The sequence below is a fragment of the Copidosoma floridanum genome, unplaced genomic scaffold (genome assembly GCF_036245765.1).
Source record: "Copidosoma floridanum isolate Cflo_tuat_1 unplaced genomic scaffold, Cflo_Japanese_pri ptg000014l, whole genome shotgun sequence".
Taxonomy (NCBI): Eukaryota; Metazoa; Arthropoda; class Insecta; order Hymenoptera; family Encyrtidae; genus Copidosoma; species Copidosoma floridanum.
The window spans coordinates 9,853,514-9,870,902 of record NW_028321891.1 but is presented as its reverse complement, the minus strand read 5'-3'; the positions used below and the strand labels follow the sequence as shown (position 1 = coordinate 9,870,902).

Here is a 17,389-nt window from a genome sequence, read left to right as displayed (position 1 = left end):
TACATGGTCCAGAGAAGCTGGCGATCAGTCGCGGAGCAAACGTATACGTGCACGAACAACGCACGCGATAGGTACGCAGCCCCACAAATGCACCAGTTGTATTGAAACTTTGTTTTCATTGCTAGCTTGATATATATTTGTAATAAACATAAGTATACACGTACATTCATTTTGGCGTGAAAATGGAATCCCCGTCGTTGATGTTTAAGGCCGTAATTTTATTCATCGGGATCATCATGACAACAGCTAACGATCTCGATCGTAAGTAGGAGTATGGTTTTAGCAAATGAAAAGTTTAAGTATAGTGACGAAACAAATCAAAACTATAATTAGAACTGAAATTCCATTATTTTTTGTTGTTGTTATCTGGTGTTTAAATCGCATTATCACGCGATCGCGTGAAACGATCGTGTTCACAGCCGGTAATGATTTCGAGAAAAAATCAGAGGACGTGCGCATAATAAAGCGAGTCGCGTGGGGCGCCCAGCCGGCTACCGACTCACCTCGACATCTCAAAGTTCAGCCAGCCCCGTACGCCATAATCAGCCACACGGCGACGCAGTCCTGTTACAACAAGGCCAAATGCATACTGAACGTGCGGGTCATTCAGACCTTCCACATCGAGGCCAAAGGGTGGCTCGACGTCGGCTACAACTTCCTGGTGGGTATACAATTCGTTGGATACTTACGCGCGAGCTTGAAAACCACCAGAAAGGAAGAAAAAATTATCAGAGTCGTTACATCATCTGCTTTTATATTTTAATCAATTAGCAACTTATTTAATTGTCCAGACCAAGATTTCGGATATAACAATAGGTGTGCAAGTTTCCGCGCAATATTTACCCAATATGTTGAGCACATTACCCACGTGCGTCGTGATCGAAATATCGTTTGTCAAATTAATAATGAAATGATTTTTTAAACGGAGAACATTCTTTTCTTCTCCAACAGTTTTGTATTTCTTCTAAGATACGTCAGTTTTTTTGTTCGTAATATTAAAACATGATCGTCAATTTTTGACGAAACAACAATTTCCCACGGATTTTTAAAATACGAACCGGAAAAACAAAATTTAATGTTCAAAATTTGTTTGTAAAAATGATGAAACGTGATAAAACTTTTAAAAGGTTGGGGGCGACGGTAACGTTTACGAAGGGAGAGGATGGGACATGGCCGGTGCTCACACGCACAACTACAACAACAGGAGCATCGGGATAGCATTTGTGGGTGACTTTAGTTACAAGAGCCCGACCAAGGAACAAATTGCTGTGGCTGAAAAACTGCTCGAGTCTGGGGTGAAGAGTAATAAGCTGGTCAAAGATTACAAGCTTATCGGCCAGAGACAAGTGGTGCACACCCAAAGTCCTGGGGATAAGCTGTTTGCCATTATCAGAGCGTGGGAGCACTTTACCAGTAATCCTTAAATCGATAGTTTTTTTTTAAATTTTATGTTGTAGTTGTTTATTAGTGCGCTTGGCAATGCTTTAGATAAATTTTCTTCCGCTTCTAAATATGTATTTATATGAGATAAACCGTAACGAGATTAACTAGTGAATTGAATTAAAATTTTAAAACAGGTAATTATTTAATACATAAGGTGTAAATTTAACTTTAAAAAAAAAGAAGTTTCTATATCTATAAAATTACGTACCTGCAGGGTGAAAAATTTATCAGAACAAGGGTTTACGTTAACATATCTTTCATTATCTAAAGAGAAATTGTTTTCCCAATTTGAAAAACAATCTTCTTTACAGTTAGAAAAACAACCTTGAATTTAATGTTTATTAGACATATTTTATTAAAACGTATACATACGCCTCTTGTACAGCTTTAATAAAAAACTGAAAACCAGATAAAATTAAATATCAAGGGTTTTTTTTTCAACGGTTAATTTTTCATTAGATAAAATCAGGTAAAAAATGTGAAGTCTGTTGTTTGAGACGTAGCACTTTTAGAACTTGCTTACCTTGTAAATAGACTAGCAGTGCTATCACTCAAATATAATATGAGAAAAAAAATTGTGGCTTAAGTATAGAATGGAAAAAAAACTGCTACGTAAGAGCTATAATGTGTCTTTTTTTTCTAACAAATCAAGAATTTATAATTATTCATCAATAAATATTTAAATCCAATTTTTAAATTGATGCGTACAAAAAAAAATAAATGTTTCACGCCATACTCATTTTCTACTGGTATTATAAATAAATAAATACATAAACACCCGTGATATGAGACGTCAACATTTTCGATAGATATACCTTACCGTTAAACTAAGAGTGTTAAAAGTACGTATCAATAAATGTCCCGTGCGATAATGGCTACTTATTGTCCGAGTGTGTAAAATATGGGTAAATCAGGTCTGGATTGAACCGCAATACTTAATGACACTGTAAATATAAGAGAATAAAGGTCAAAATGACTGTCCCGTACGTGTCCTGTTCGTCTCTTTTTTGCACATCGTAGATCCTAGCTATTTTCATGCATCTCGTTCGAGCGACAATTTAATCGTGTAATGTCTGGTCGGGACCCCGAACAGGAAGAGAAATTTTGCTGCCAGAGTAGAGTGACGAGACTATCGCATGCATGTGTGCATGAGTTATCCAATCCTCAGTGATGATTAAACTATTTTTAGCCATACTAAAGAAATATATATATATATATATATATATATATATATATATATAGAAAGTTAGTCATAAAAAAATGTATTATTTATTAAGGAATCAATTCATCACGTTTATTAGTTAATTTGGATATCAATCAAAAATTATCCGATGTCTTTATATTTATGTTTGTTTATCGAATAAGCGTATTGTGATCGACTGATAGAGTTAAACTTTTTTTTTCGCTATTCGCTAAAAAACTTGAAGAACAAATAAAATTAATTGTAGATTTGGACAATGAAATAAACGAGTGGGCAAAATGAAAAATTTCGAGTGCCTCGTAGATTTCATTTTTGTGTCTATAGCTCGTCCACACAACTCCAGTGTTTTCACTTCCCATGCCAATTAATCTTGCTTATCTTTTTGAAATTTAAATATTATTTTTAAGGTTATTGTTGTAGTTCCAATGTTTCATAGTATCATCAAATTTTAAATAAGTATCTGTGTATGGCTCAAGGGAGAAGAAAATAATGATACCTCAAACTCTTCAAATTTGCTGTGAAAAATCTGTCCCTTCGAATTGCTGGGGAAAAATTTTCAAAATTTTGATTACAATATATAACATTTTGTTTGCTACTGCTAAATGTTTTTTCCACTGGCAGCTCTTTTCTTGGAAAATTTAAGTTTACATATAGGACTGGTACCGGTGTGTAAAACAATACCTTTAAAATAAATATGATTTAAAATTGTGTCATTGCATTGAAAATTTAACAAGACGTTGTTCTAAGTAAAGCTTGCGAATCGATCTGGCAGCTCGTTGGCTGACGCTTCTGTGGATAGCAAATCACGGAAGACCAAACCATCCTTATTCTTGCGTGCTACCCAATAAGGTTCAAACAAGTCTCTCTTACTTGCAGTGCTTTGGAAGGTAAGAATATGAGCGCAAATTGAAATTGTGCATACGACACTTACTGCACACATTTGCTAGAGTAAAGAAATAAAAAAAGTGTTTTATTTACTTCAAAATTTGTTAGAAGTGAGAAAAAAAAATTAAAAACTACGTTCTTACAACGACGTTAGTACATTGCATGAGTAATGTTTAAAATAATGTTCTTGGCTTAAAATTTGTGATGAAAAAATAAATGGGGTTTTGGCAATAGGTTTGTTCAAGCTGATTCTCGGGGACACTCGGAGAGACTCTGGGAGTCTCCGAGAATGGAATGAACAAGTATTCATCTCCGAGTGTCTCCGAGAGACTCTGGGTAGTCTGGGTCCGTACCATATAACTTTTTTTAGCTTCGCGGGCCTATGTTATCACATAGGCCGATGTACAGAAAAATAGTTATATGGTACGGCCCCTGACTGTCCCCGAGATTGTATTTGCACACGTTAGGTTAGGTAAACACAAAAAGTAAACAGAATGTCTTAGTGTTAGAGTGAATCTACATAGGATTTTAATTTATCTAACCTAACGTGTGCATATAGATTCTCGGGGACAGTCAGAGTCTCTCGGAGACAGTGAGACACTCGGAGAAGAATACTTGTTCATTCATTCCATTCTCGGAGACTCCCAGAGTCTCTCCGAGTGTCCCCGAGAATCAGCTTGAACAAACCTAATGTCACACGGGTTACCAGGCCAGGAAGGGCATGCAAGGGGGGGGGGTCAGTTGGTAAGCATAGTGTACAACCTACCTAGCACCTGCATAAGTATGTGCACTAGCTTATTTTTTCTCGTTTCATTTTTCTTTCCTCTCCTCTTTGACGACAAAATCAACGGCGTCGTCAAGAAGAAAAAGCGATCTCATTATTGCAAGTGCAGAACCAGCGCTGCCAACGCGACAACGCCGACCACTCATCTCTGGACGCGCGCGTCTCCTGCAATCTCCAGCTCCTAGTACACCCACACTCCGCGGAGATTTCTCGTCGGCCCGATTAGTCCCGGAAACAGACGATTCGACATTCGACCTCTATTTTCTTAAGTGGGGGGACGACTTCTGTGTGCAGATGTGGCGCGCAATAGAAACTAAATAAGTAATAAAAAAATGCAGATGACAAGAAATAGTAATATGTTGCAAAGATAACGGAGAATACTACAGAAGCGCTTATCCGCCACCCGCCACCCTTCTTGCCTATACCTATACAAACCCGGAGTACCTTATACTTACGAACTGTACAAAGACAGGGGTCAGGGTGGGTGAGCTGCCCATGAGAGCAGCATCTGGCAGCACTGCGCGCATTTCAAGTGTAAATCATTGTTATACGCGTATATATTATCGGTACCTATATATACAACTCCTTACTCCTACAAGTATGACACACATCGTATCGTATCATATAAAAAAAACATGCCTCCTCTCCTAGGCTGCACTCTCCGGAGCAACAATAACAGAATGCACATTACGTTAGTCGTTAGTCGGACGTCGTCGTCGCTCTCGGGCGCTGCTGTGCAGAACCGGGCAGCGCATGCGCTGCTCAGTTTACAGTTGGAGCTCGGGCGACGAAAATGGCGTCAGCCAAGTTCCTTGAGGAAGCACTGAGCACGGACGTCGACGAGTCCGCGGTGAGCGCGATCGTAGGCTCGCTCGAGACTCAACTGGTAGCTGGGCCCTCGCAGCAGCCCCAATCCCAAGCGCAGCCGTCCAGCGCCGCTGGTCAGACGCCGCCGCCGGCAGTAGAAGTGGTGCAGCCACCCGCCGGCCCACCACCACCACCACTACCACCGCCACAGGCACAGCCGCAGCAGCAAACTCAGTCCGCCGATGCAGCAGTCGCAATATCTAACACAAGCGGGACGAGTGAGCCGACGGTAGCCGCGTCGTTATCTGCCTTGTCTCAGCAGCAACAGAACTCCATCGTCACCAACTCGAGTAGCGGTAGCAGCAATCATCCACAGCGCAACGGAACCCCCGCCCCCATGACGGCGGCTGCGACGGTCGCTGCCCCGGTGCCCTCGCCGCCCACGCTCACCACCACCACCCAGTTACAGCAATTGCCCGTCGTCGTCAAGACCGAGCCCCAGCAGCAGCAGCAAAGTCAACAGTCCTCGGCATCCCAGCAGCAGCACATTGTTAATGGAGTTATCGGACCAGGGCCGAGCCTCGACGGTAGAGGTGGCGGCACTGCAGGCAACGCCGAAAACAGTGTCCCGAGTGCACCCCAACCTCAGCTACAAATGGTCAATAGCGTGGCCACGCCGTCGACTCCTCATCAGCAACAACCGCAGACGCCTTCTACTCCTTCGCCTGCCGTTGGCCAGCTGACGACTACCAAGTTGCAGACTTTAGCGACGCCGGTCAATGTGGTCACGGCGGCCAATGCTGCAGCGCAGGTCAATGCCCAGCAGGTGCATCAGCAACCAGTCCAGGCGGTTCAGCCCGTCCAGACCGTACAAACGGTCGTCACGCAGCCACAATCGTCACAGCCTCTGCAGCAGCAACAGCAGTTCGTGGCTCAGGTAACGAGCAACCAAGTCACCAGTAATCAGAGCCTTGTTCAACAACAACAACAACAACAACAGCAACAACTCACTGCTCTAGCCAAGGTCGGCGGTGAGCACGTTAAGATTGTTTATCCAAACAGTGGGCAGGTCATTAGTGGTGGTGTCGCCGTCAATGCCAATAACAAACTCACGTTTCCCGCTCAGAGCGTTTCCCAACTTGCCAATGGTACTCTAGGTGTCGTTACTACCCAGCAGCCTATGCAGCTGCTTCAGAGTACCACGCACAGTAGCATTAGCAGCAGTAGTACTGTGATGAGCACACAGACCACTACTACTAATCAGGCTTCACAGTTGGTGCAGCAAATGCAGCAGCAACAACAGCAGATGCAGCAGCAGCAACAACAACAACAACAACAACAGCAGATGCAGCAGCAGCAGCAGCAACAGATGCAGCAACAACAACAACAACAACAACAGCAGCAGCAGCAGCAACAGGCCGTTAATGTGAATAAATCGACTGCACTAGTGATAAAGACTAGCACGCCAGGTGGTATGGTCTCTGTTCCGATGTCAGTCCCAGCCACGGTGGCCGCAGGCATGGCTAACGCGACTGCCCAGCAGCAAGCAGGCAAGCCTGCTGGTGCCGCATCTGCTACTACCCTTGTGCCCGGCAACGTGCAGATACTCAATGTTAATGCCGTGCGCTCTGGCACTCCAGTTACAGGCCAGCAGGCAAGTAAACCCGTCAACAGGGTCGTGATTGCCCAGGGTCATCAGCACGTTATGGCAGGAAGAACGGGAACCCCTGGGGTATGTCCTGTGTGTAGGCACAATTTAACATAATACTACATAACTGAAATTTTGCTAATTTTTGGCAATGAGAAATTAAAAATTTGCTCGGTGACATAATTTAACATTTTTTTTTAATTAAAGCATTACAACTACAACACACTCCTTGTACATAAAAGACGTGTTGTTTATCTGGGTACTCATTAAGCTCTCACATTAGGTCCTCATTAAAATATAATTAGTTTCTTCATTAATTACAGCTTGTAACAGAGCTATTAAACCATCATCACTTTCAACTATTTTTCGTATATTAATTTGATTCTTGAATTACTTTTTATTTGATTCTACAAATTTTGTTGTCTTGGGTACAAAATTCAGTTTGGGTTAGGTGTAATCATGTGTTTATAGCAGGCAATTTTTGCCTATAACTTATTTCACTGACTGTTTTTACTTGAAGCACACAATCATAAAAAATCAAACAAAAACTGCTTTTATTGTAAAAATTATTTTCGTGAGATACACTTAACAACTTTTCCTTTCATGCATAGTCCAAGCTTGTACAAAAATGTTTCAAAATGAAAAAATTTTCATTATAAAACTCATTACCTCTAAAATGAAAATAGTTATGAGGCAAAGTAAAATAATTTGTATAGCGTTCTTTAATTGCCTACATCAGTCGTTTTTATCGTTAACATTTTTAGATAACGCTACAGACTCTACAGAGCTTACAAGCATCACCAGGCCAGCAGTTACTATTGAAGACAGAGACTGGTCAATACCGTTTGGTGACGCTGGGCCCACCAGGAGCACAATTAGCTAACAACATAAACGCGGGCAACGCCACAGCTGCGGTCGCGGTGGCGTCGCCCGGAGCTGGTGGCACAACGACCTATCGCCTGGCCACTCTGCCAGCTGTAAGTAGGCTGAACGCACAGTTCACTGGTCCACCACTCGCCACGATAAGAAAGCCGATTCAGGTGACGCACATTTAAGAAATGCCTTTATTAGAGACTCGAACTCTTTTGATTCTTTTGTTTATTTTTTGTAATTTTTCTCAATTACTAGATGTTCTGCTTCAGCTGATTTGTTTCTTTCTGTCTTTGCTTGCACATTTGTTTTTTTGAGTCTGCAGACTTATTTTAAGTTGGAATGCCTGTAGACTAGGTGGATGGTTTCTTGATGCTGTTGAAAACAAAACAAAAAAAAAACAAAAATCAGAAAAAATGATTTTATTGATTCTAATTTTTGTATAAACTTATTTTGAAATCAATAATTTAGAAATTTATCTTAAATTCTAAGCATTTTTTATATTTTATTTGTTTCACATACAAGAAACTTTTTTTCCCCTAAGTTTCACGTTTTGTGCATGTAATTTATTCTGGTTCCATTGTAGTTTAATTGATTCAATAATTTATAGTATGAATCCAACATAACTGTTGCATGTAAGGAAATGCACAATAAAATATAAAAAATTAATATCAACAAAAAAATTTCCAAAATACTATTATCATATAGCAAACATCACATTTAAATTTACTTTGGTGATTAATTACAAATAATTTTTTTTTTTTTAAAGATTAACAATTTTATTTATTACAACTTTAACAAATTTTAAGTAACAAAACACTACCTTACCTTATTAAACACAGCTTAGTATAATGAACTAACGAAATTCGAGTCTTTACAAGGTACATGTGCGTTAATCAAATATAAATCATGTTTATACACTTCATATCAGAATCGATGAAAGATCGTAAATAAATTATAAGTCAAATTGAATATCATTTTAAAAAAAAATTGTTTTCATTAAATTTTATAAAAATGTGCAAAAAATCATGTACTCAATGTGCATGCAGTCAATTATTCACGAATGATTTTTTGTAGATTTATTATTTACAAACACATCACGACATTTAGTAACGTAAGTACTCAGGGATAATCATAATTAATGAGGAATTTTTTTTGGTTGAACAGACTGTAGCTCCTACAGTAACAACTACAACAGTGACTCCAGTAACTTCGACGATAGTCGCCGCGACAACTACGGCGCCGACACCGGCCGTAACGACTGCACAGCCGAGCCCGGCTACAGTCCAGGTAGTTGAAATAAATTAAAGTCTTGCCGACCAACCAACACTGCAAGTGAAATGCTAATGCTACCTTTTAAACTCTTTCACAACTAATGATAAATTAACTGCCTATCGATATGACAAATTGACGCCTCAGTTAAAAAAAGCGCTTACTCAAAAATTACCTTGAATAAAACGCTAATTCAGACTCCGATCAAATGTGAGTTAGCGCCTTTTTTAACTAAGGTGTCGAAATAGGCCGTAAATGCTGTACTTAATAAAATAACAGATCGAAAGAGGCATTACTATTACACTTTGCTCTTACTCGCGATATTTCAAGACTTCAGTCACTGACACTTGATGATTTTTTTTTTTCTTTCTTGAAATTATAGCGTCAGACTACGGACAATAATACCAAAGAAAAGTGCCGTAAATTCCTAGCAAACTTGTTAGAGTTGTCTAGTCGAGAACCGAAGAATGTGGAACGAAACGTTCGAACCCTCATTCAGGAACTGATCGACGGTAGAGTCGAGCCAGAAACGTTCTGCGAGCGACTTGAGAGGCTGCTCAATGCCTCGCCACAGCCCTGTTTAATAGGATTTTTAAAAAAGAGTCTGCCGTTGCTCCGACAGTCACTAATCGCCAGGGAACTAATGATTGAAGGTATAAGACCGCCTTTAGCCACTGCAGTATTTCCCATGGGCTCGACTATTGCACAGGTTCATAATGATACTAGAATATAACTCACGACTGTCGCAAACTTTGTGAAAAATGTTTGTTGTTTTTCTGGTAAAGCAAAATCAAGTCCGACCGACCGTAGCTGTAGCGCCTGGGGTTGTTGCTGCAGGTGCGCCCACCCCGACGCAAATTGTCGCATCTGCCGCTACTGTTGCAGGCTCACCATCTGCTGGTACGCAAGTACGAGTAGTAGCACCACTTGCGGGAGTTACAAGCGTACCCCGACCACCTCAGCCAATGGTTCAGCAAAGACTGGTAAGTTACAAATACGCTTTTTTCTCCATACATTTCTATAATGGAAAGCTGCCTAAATTTTGATACAAAAAATAGCTTATAATAAGATTATGAAAAGCATTATTGTGATTGCTGACATTGTTGAAGTTTAAAATAAACAGCTCAAAAATGTCATTTTTACCATAATGCAAAATTAATGTTTACTGGAAACATGGTTTTGAAGAAAAATTTCTGTATTTTTTTTTTCAAAGAATTCAGAAAAACCAGCAACTGTTAAGACGGAAAAGACAGTTAACAAAAAAGTAAATATTTTCAGAATCATAATTTAGTTATTGTCTCTCACACTGCACGATTATTATAATTATTCTTGTTTAAAAAATATATAAAATCTTTGGCTTAATGAAAACAGCATGCATCAAACTTTGGTTAGACCAGAACTAATTGCAACATTTTTTTATTTTTATACTTAATCACCTCCGATAACATCTAATTATTATTTAATGAAAAAAAAAAAAAAAAAAAAAAAAAAAAATGTCTGTATACACATACATAAAAGCATAAAATTAATCTCTAAAGAACAATCAGATTACAATTATAGTTGGTATTAGAGATATCTATAAGATGACAACTCACATGCATTGCATGTTAACTGTACAATAAAATTTAAAACAACTAACCTCTTTAAATCACAATAAGTACACATTGACTAACTTTTCGAGCTTAAAAATAAAAAAATCAGGCACTAGTGCTCGTTCGTAAAGAAAACGAAGAAACAAGTTTAATCCGTCCGTCACCTCTACAGGTGCGTTCAGTTACGACAGTAGTGCGTCCACCCTTTTCCAAAGCGCCACTTGTGCAACAGCAACAACAAACGGCTGCGGCGGCACAGCTTCCACAATCACCAATGCAGGTTTTGCAGCAGCAGCAACATCACCAGCAGCAACAACAACAGCAGCAGCAACAGCATCTTAAACCCCCGCAGTTGCATCCACTGCCACAGCCATCACAACCATTGCAGCAGCAACAAATGTCTGTATGTACGAGCGCGAGCAGTATGATGAGCTCGACCACACCGTCATCTGTTCGGCAGTCAGGTGCACCCACAATTGCACAAAAGACAATAGCCTCAATGACGGCCGGCTCGAAAACGATGCCCTCGACGCAGGTTCTGAACAAAAGCAGCGTTAGCGCGACGCCGAATAAAACCGTAGTGCCTTCCACACAGCCAAAACCGGCCGTTATCAAGGAAAAGGAGAAGAAGACCTTTTCCTCCGCGGGATACACGTAAGCTTACAAGATACACTGTTGCTTATTTTCTTTATTTCAAAAGTGGACTGATAATGTTTACATTGTGTTTCGACAGAGGTGACGATGACATTAACGATGTCGCAGCTATGGGAGGAGTCAATCTTGCCGAGGAATCTCAGAGAATTCTCGGATCAACGAAATTTGTCGGGACTCAAATTAGATCGTGCAAAGACGATGTGTTCCTTCATCTGACACCCCTCCAACAAAAAATTAATAAAATAGGTTAGGCCAAGTTGTATGATTTTTTTTTTTTTTTTTTTTTTTTTTTTTTTTTTTTTTTTTTTTTAAGATTAAAGATTTTTGTACTAATAAACTATTGTTTATCTGTGTTATTTTAGTGACTAGTTATGGTTTAGAAGAACCTAACCAAGAGGTTGCTTCATTGATATCTCACGCAGCTCAAGAGAGGCTAAAAAATTTAGTTGAAAAATTAGCCATTATAGCGGAACACAGGATAGATCTCAATAAAGTAAAGATGATCTCTTGCACTTTTTTTTTATTGATTCCTTGTAACTTTATTGAAAACCTTGATTTACGCAGATCGATCCCAGGTACGAAGTAACGCAAGATGTGAGGTCACAGTTGAAATTCTTGGAAGAATTAGACAAGGTCGAACGTAAGCGACACGAAGAACAAGAAAGGGAAGCTCTGATGAAGGTGGCAAAAAGCAGATCGAAAATAGAAGATCCAGAACAAGCTAAACTCAAAGCAAAGGCGAAAGAGGTGGATATTAAAAAAATTTTACTTGACAGAAAAAATTTTCGCCAACATTTAATAAAATTTTTTAACAAAACCTTTGTCTCTGTAGATGCAAAGAGTTGAAATGGAGGAGGCACGCCAACGCGAAGCTAATCAGACAGCATTACAAGCTATCGGACCACGTAAAAAACCAAAACTTGATCTCGGTGCTGCTTCTGGAAACAGCACAAGTGGCATTGGTAATCTCGGAGCTGGTGGTCTTGGATTTAACCGACAGCTTCCACTACGACCGCGTCTTAAGCGTGTCAACTTTCGTGACCTGCTTTTTCTCCTGGAACAAGAGAAAGAAATGTGTCGTTCCACGACCCTTTACCGGTCCTATTTAAAGTGATCCTCCAATGTGACTGGAGCTATTCCTTATGTCGTCGTTATCACAACTTGAACAGTTTGGCTTGATACTGACGTTAAATAACAATCATTCACACTGTGCTCTTGTGCTCGTTACTAATGAGACAGACTTGCAGTGCCGGTGTTGTGACTGTGAGCGATTAGTTTTTATATGTTGTTGTTTTTTTTTTTTTTAAAGCGCCGTTGTTGCAGCTGCCATCAACATTTTTATGGTTAACGTATTAGTGGGGTACATCTCGGGCGGGCAATAAGTAAACGGACGTTTGTATTGTCAAAGTGATCGTCGATATGTAAGTTTCTCTTATACATTTGTAAATTTGACTGAGGTCGCAGTGGGGAATGTAGACGAGAGTTAGTTTGGTGTAAGATAAATAGCATATCTTTATTTCACGTCCTTCCGTCACTTTATCTTCTATTCTAGTTAATTTTGATTTTTCTTTTTATCTGACCAAGTTACTCATTGAGCAATCGGGAAAATGTTGCCTTGGTTAAAAGGTTTCATTGAAAATAATGGATCTTCATAGTTGTCATGAAGTTATTTTATTTTATGGAATAATTGGCTTCTGTTTAAGTTATATCATCACAATTAGGGTTCACGTGTAGCAAAGGCTGTGTTCTTGCATGCAATGATTAAAAAAAAAAAAGAATTTATTTTGTTTACTAAGTTTGTGTTTACATCGATATTCATAGAAAATTTTGTTGATTCTGTGTTATTTTTTGATTACTTTGAACGAAGATTGGATTATTTTTTTAATTCAAAACAAGGATTTATTTGCTACTGGGGAAAAAACTTTAAAAAGTTTTTTTAATTTAGTAACTTGTTATCAATGAGATATTTTAACCAAGGTGTGAAAAAAAAAAAAACAAAAAAAAAAAAAAAAAAAACAATCTCGTCTTTACGCGATCACAATATTAATTATTGAAGCGTCAAAAATGCGATTGTATCGAGACGAGCGGATTTTTCGTGAGATAATGTAATAAATCAAGAACAGTGCGTGAATGTCTCCCTAGTATCGTTATATCGAGCTCGATCATAAATTCCATTCACTCATGTTTTTATTGTCCTTCTATAGTTTTATGAACTTTTCATAAAGTGTATGTAATCAAGAAACATTTGTTTTTGTTTATCACTTGTACTTTAGGTCATTAATATGCCTACTCTTTCATGAAAATGAATTTAAACTACACAATGGTTTTGTGAAAACGTCTACAAAATTTATGCTTAACAGCTAGAAGTATTATTTAATCAAGTACATTGATCATTGATTGTTATTGTCTGTACAACAGTTATAACTAACAAATTGACGTGGTTTTCTAATTTTGCATCTCATTAAGAGGATTTCATTTTTAATTAAAATGTTTTTTTCTTGACGTAACAAGTTGTTTGTATATGTATTTGTGATCGGGTAGTATAATCTGTAGATCTCAAAAGCCCGAAAGATGAAAAGTTTCGTAACTTTGTATAACGCTAAGAAACAAAAACAAGTTAAGGTCTGCAGAAATAAACCGACGAAGAAAGCGTGTACCTGATTTGTGTTGATAAAAAAAAAAAAAAATAGGAGTCGATATAAGTATACAATATTGGTGCCTGTTGCCGCACAGATGAACAAAAAATCCAATTGTTTATCACGTCTAGAAAAAAATCATGCATTAATTAGTTTTCCACAACTCTAGACTTTCTTCCCTTCCGTTTCTTCTTAGCATTCTTTCTTGTAGCGCTCATTCGTACACTTGCGTAAGTTAATCAAAATGGAAATACGAATTGTAAAGATTAATTTTATTTTTGGTAGATGTGTTACTCAGTTTAAAATACTTTATTTTTTCAATGAAAACGTTTTTAAATAAATACAAAATTCGAAATAAACTTAACAAGTGTTTATTAAAATCAAATTTTTTTTTGATTAAGCAATTTATAATTTATGAGACAAATGCAGTTAGGTGAAGTTTATAACACACTAATATTTTGTAATGTACTACAGTAAAGCAATCAAGAATATCTATGAAAAATTTAGACAAGCCTCATTGTAAACAGTTGAACAGAAAAAATTCTTTGTTGTCAAATCATTTTTTCAAGCAAAATAAACTTCTGTTTTCTCAATGAAAACAATTAATTTTATAGTCTTTAAAGTAGCCATCATAAAGTATTTATTAACACTTCAACCATCACTTACGTGAGCGTGTTTATAGTTAATTTGTAATATAATGTACAGCAATTGAATTTTTTACGTGTACAGAAAAGTATGAAAACAAAAAAAATTTTATAAGAATTAAGCATAGTTAAAGCTGAAGCGGGATGCTCGGCAAATGCAGAAAAACTTATATACATTGAATGTTGATAACTCGATCACATAAGAGAGAAATTAATATCAATGCTATAGTATAAGCGAGAAAAGTGTTAAGTGTAAACTAAGAAAGCGAAATTCAGTGATGTTAACTTTACATAAGATAAAGAGTAGACGTATATGCTTCCTTGCAAATTAATTTATTTTGATGACAAATCAGGTCGCTTAAGATGTCATGGCGCGTAATAATATATTTACAGTAAAGGTGTAGAAAAACGTAATTAATAGATGTAAGATACTGTATGTTTCCTTAAAGATTCTCAAGACATTTATAACTGACCATCTTGCTGAGTTTTATAACGTAATCACGTCCACTGTACATAAAAATGGAGATTTATACTGTAAATTATTTTGTGCATAACAGAAAAACATACAAGTTTTAAGTTTTTTTGGTACGTGATTAGTATATCTCATAAGCCTATTTATGCCTTTAAGGATTGCGTTTATAAAAATAAAGAAAAGGTAAGAACTTGTTTGTATAGTAAAAAAAAAAAAAAAAAAAAAAATTAATAATAATGACTAAGATTTTTGCGCCGTTTAAATGCTCCCTGTTTCTTTTTCTCCTTACGGCTGCAAGTCTCGTAAAAATATAAAAACTGTATCTTTAAGTTGTAAATAACAGTGCAGGACGTTGTCAAGAAAAATTTAAATAATTTAAACAAATAAAAGTGAAAAATTTTATAAAATTAATTGAATAACAGTTTTTGTACTGTATGCTATTTTTCAAAGCGTATTTATAAAGCAAATCAGAAAAAAATTATTAATGACACAGAGTGCGTAAAATACTTTTTATCAGCAAGCGACTGCTAGGACACTTTTTTTTGTCTCCAAGTAAGTATGGGTAACAAAATCTAACAAATAATAATTCATTTGCTAATGGTATGTACATATTAATTTTTATTAGCTCTTGTGAAAATTTAATTTGCTATTCAAAGTTTTTTTTTGTAATAAAATTCATATAAAAAAAACCATCCACGTTTTCTTTCATGTTTAATCAACTTTATGAGGTAACCTTAGATTAAATAAACAAGGGTTTATTTTTGTTTCAATACTCGTTTATTGGTGTTTGCAATGTATTTCAATACCTTCACACATTGTAGTCACCAGCATTATTATTACAAAGGAATCAAGGAAATATAGTGATGTGTTTCACGTTTCTACTGTTTACCTTCTTTTTTCTTTAGTCGTCTCTTTTAGATTGATTAATTTACGTATCTATTTGATCGTTATTCAAGATTTTTATCTAGTACTAGCAAAACTTACTTGGCTAGGGAATGTCACTAGAAAAATTTACTAGGCTAGGGAACTAGTCGAAGTGTCAAGTCAATGAATATCAATTGAATTTGCATAAACAAAGTGTTTTTCGTTAAAATATTTATATTTTATACACTAAAGTAATTAAATTTGGAACATACATAATATTTAAGCATGCCATTTTGATTTAACGTGTTTTTCAAGTACTTTAAAATGATAATTTTTGTTACATGGAGTTACCTCGTTTGTTGTGTGTGATGTACTATATATATATATGTATATAAACAGTATTTTAAAAGAAGAAAACTTCATACAACATTGATGATTTAAATTGAGCGAGTTATAAACTGCAGTCTGTGATTATAATATAAAGTGAAAAAAAGGTAAGGTCGGCTTTATTTTTTTTAGAGGTTAATTTTATACTTTAGTTCAAAATCGTTTGTTTTCGTTTAAGTCAGATTACAGATTACATGATATATTAAGCAACATATCAAAGTACTAAGATTACAAATTTACATTACTTATAACAACAATAATGATGATAATGATTGACTACAGTTCTTTGACGATTGAAAGCGTAATTGACGTGTAACAACAATATGTAATTGATACGTAATTAATTAATAAAATATAGTAACGAATTAATGTAATTCCCAAAATTGCCGAAACAAGTATAAGTTAGGAAGTATATTGAATAAGTATTAAGAGGCTTTCAAGTAAAAAAAATGTTCGTAAGTGCCGCGCAATGCGACGAGTGCCTTACGAGTTTGTGTGTTCCATCCTTGTCTAGGGGAGTGCTAAACTTCTCTCCTTTCATACAACACGTTGGGTGCACGAGAACAGCTTTATTATATACGAATCGAGCTGAAATCCCGCCACTTGCGAGAAAAGCTCCATCCATCTAGCGTTTGAATATGGTGCGTATACTTGTGTGCAAATATAGCCCACTTTGAGAGCTTCAGATTTTTACCACAACGTGTGAACAGAAATTGAGTTCAGGCACTGAACAGGTCCTGGACAGGTGCCTGAGCTGCCTGCGCAGGACCTGCTCAGGCATTAATGGAATTTTATCCAACGATGTGCACAGGACCTGCTCAGGCTCCTGCACAGGGAGCCTTAGCTCAGGCAACCTGGACAAATATAATCTAGTCCTGAACTGACTTTTACACAATTAAATAGTAAGGTTATGTTACATAAAAAAAATGTTTTTAAACAGAGAAGTTGATTTTAGTAAAGTTTTATGGGATACAGGTAAGCTAGGAATGTGATATTTCAATATTTTTAAAAGTTTATCCATGTGGCTATTTGCAATGGAACACTCTCTTTTCCATTTCCGAAGTTGTACATTCAAATCACGAACTTCATCAATATTGACACTTGTTTTTTTTTTTTTCTTACACTGTCATTAGTTGTCTTTAATTCTTCAAAAATTTCTGGCTGAATATCGCTCTAAATTTCTTGCTTATCAAACTGTAGAGCTGAGTTTTCACTAATATTATCTGTAAG

At 37.0% G+C, this 17,389-nt stretch overlaps 2 protein-coding genes and 1 non-coding gene across 5 annotated transcripts; 2 read left to right on the top strand and 1 right to left on the bottom strand.

The window, feature by feature from the left end:
• LOC106639699 (peptidoglycan-recognition protein SC2-like) lies at positions 1–2,429 on the top strand. Its single transcript, XM_089591819.1, has 2 exons — positions 1–661; positions 1,128–2,429. Exons 1-2 carry the CDS (start codon positions 287–289, stop codon positions 1,422–1,424), a joined length of 672 nt encoding a protein of 223 aa, XP_089447945.1. The 5' UTR covers positions 1–286; the 3' UTR covers positions 1,425–2,429.
• Positions 2,430–4,869: 2,440 nt separating this feature from the next.
• On the top strand, positions 4,870–14,151 carry LOC106635870 (transcription initiation factor TFIID subunit 4). Of its 3 annotated transcripts, none has more exons than XM_089591807.1 (11): positions 4,870–6,852; positions 7,533–7,745; positions 8,806–8,928; positions 9,293–9,619; positions 9,696–9,893; positions 10,124–10,174; positions 10,675–11,156; positions 11,236–11,402; positions 11,519–11,649; positions 11,721–11,903; positions 11,989–14,151. In XM_089591807.1, exons 1-11 carry the CDS (start codon positions 5,107–5,109, stop codon positions 12,268–12,270), a joined length of 3,903 nt encoding a protein of 1,300 aa, XP_089447933.1. In that variant the 5' UTR covers positions 4,870–5,106; the 3' UTR covers positions 12,271–14,151. The 3 variants fall into 3 exon arrangements, with proteins under 3 accessions (XP_089447933.1, XP_089447931.1, XP_089447932.1); XM_089591805.1 differs by having other exon boundaries at positions 7,533–7,808; XM_089591806.1 differs by lacking the exon at positions 10,124–10,174 and having other exon boundaries at positions 7,533–7,808.
• A 2,451-nt stretch (positions 14,152–16,602) lies between these two features.
• LOC111643381 (U6atac minor spliceosomal RNA) lies at positions 16,603–16,707 on the bottom strand. The gene has a single exon (XR_002759692.1). It is a non-coding gene; the product is annotated as a U6atac minor spliceosomal RNA (small nuclear RNA).
• Positions 16,708–17,389: the final 682 nt, after the last annotated feature.

What these genes read in the sequence shown, in the direction of transcription:
- LOC106639699 (XM_089591819.1), top strand. Translation starts at nt 287, where the DNA reads ATGAAAAGTTTAAGTATAGTGACGAAACAAATCAAAACTATAATTAGA. An exon ending in ACGTCGGCTACAACTTCCTG is followed by an intron (nt 662 to 1,127) that starts GTGGGTATACAA and finishes AACTTTTAAAAG; the next exon opens with GTTGGGGGCGACGGTAACGT.
- LOC106635870 (XM_089591805.1), top strand. Translation starts at nt 5,107, where the DNA reads ATGGCGTCAGCCAAGTTCCTTGAGGAAGCACTGAGCACGGACGTCGAC. An exon ending in CAATGGTTCAGCAAAGACTG is followed by an intron (nt 9,894 to 10,123) that starts GTAAGTTACAAA and finishes TTTTTTTCAAAG; the next exon opens with AATTCAGAAAAACCAGCAAC. An exon ending in ACAGGATAGATCTCAATAAA is followed by an intron (nt 11,650 to 11,720) that starts GTAAAGATGATC and finishes TGATTTACGCAG; the next exon opens with ATCGATCCCAGGTACGAAGT.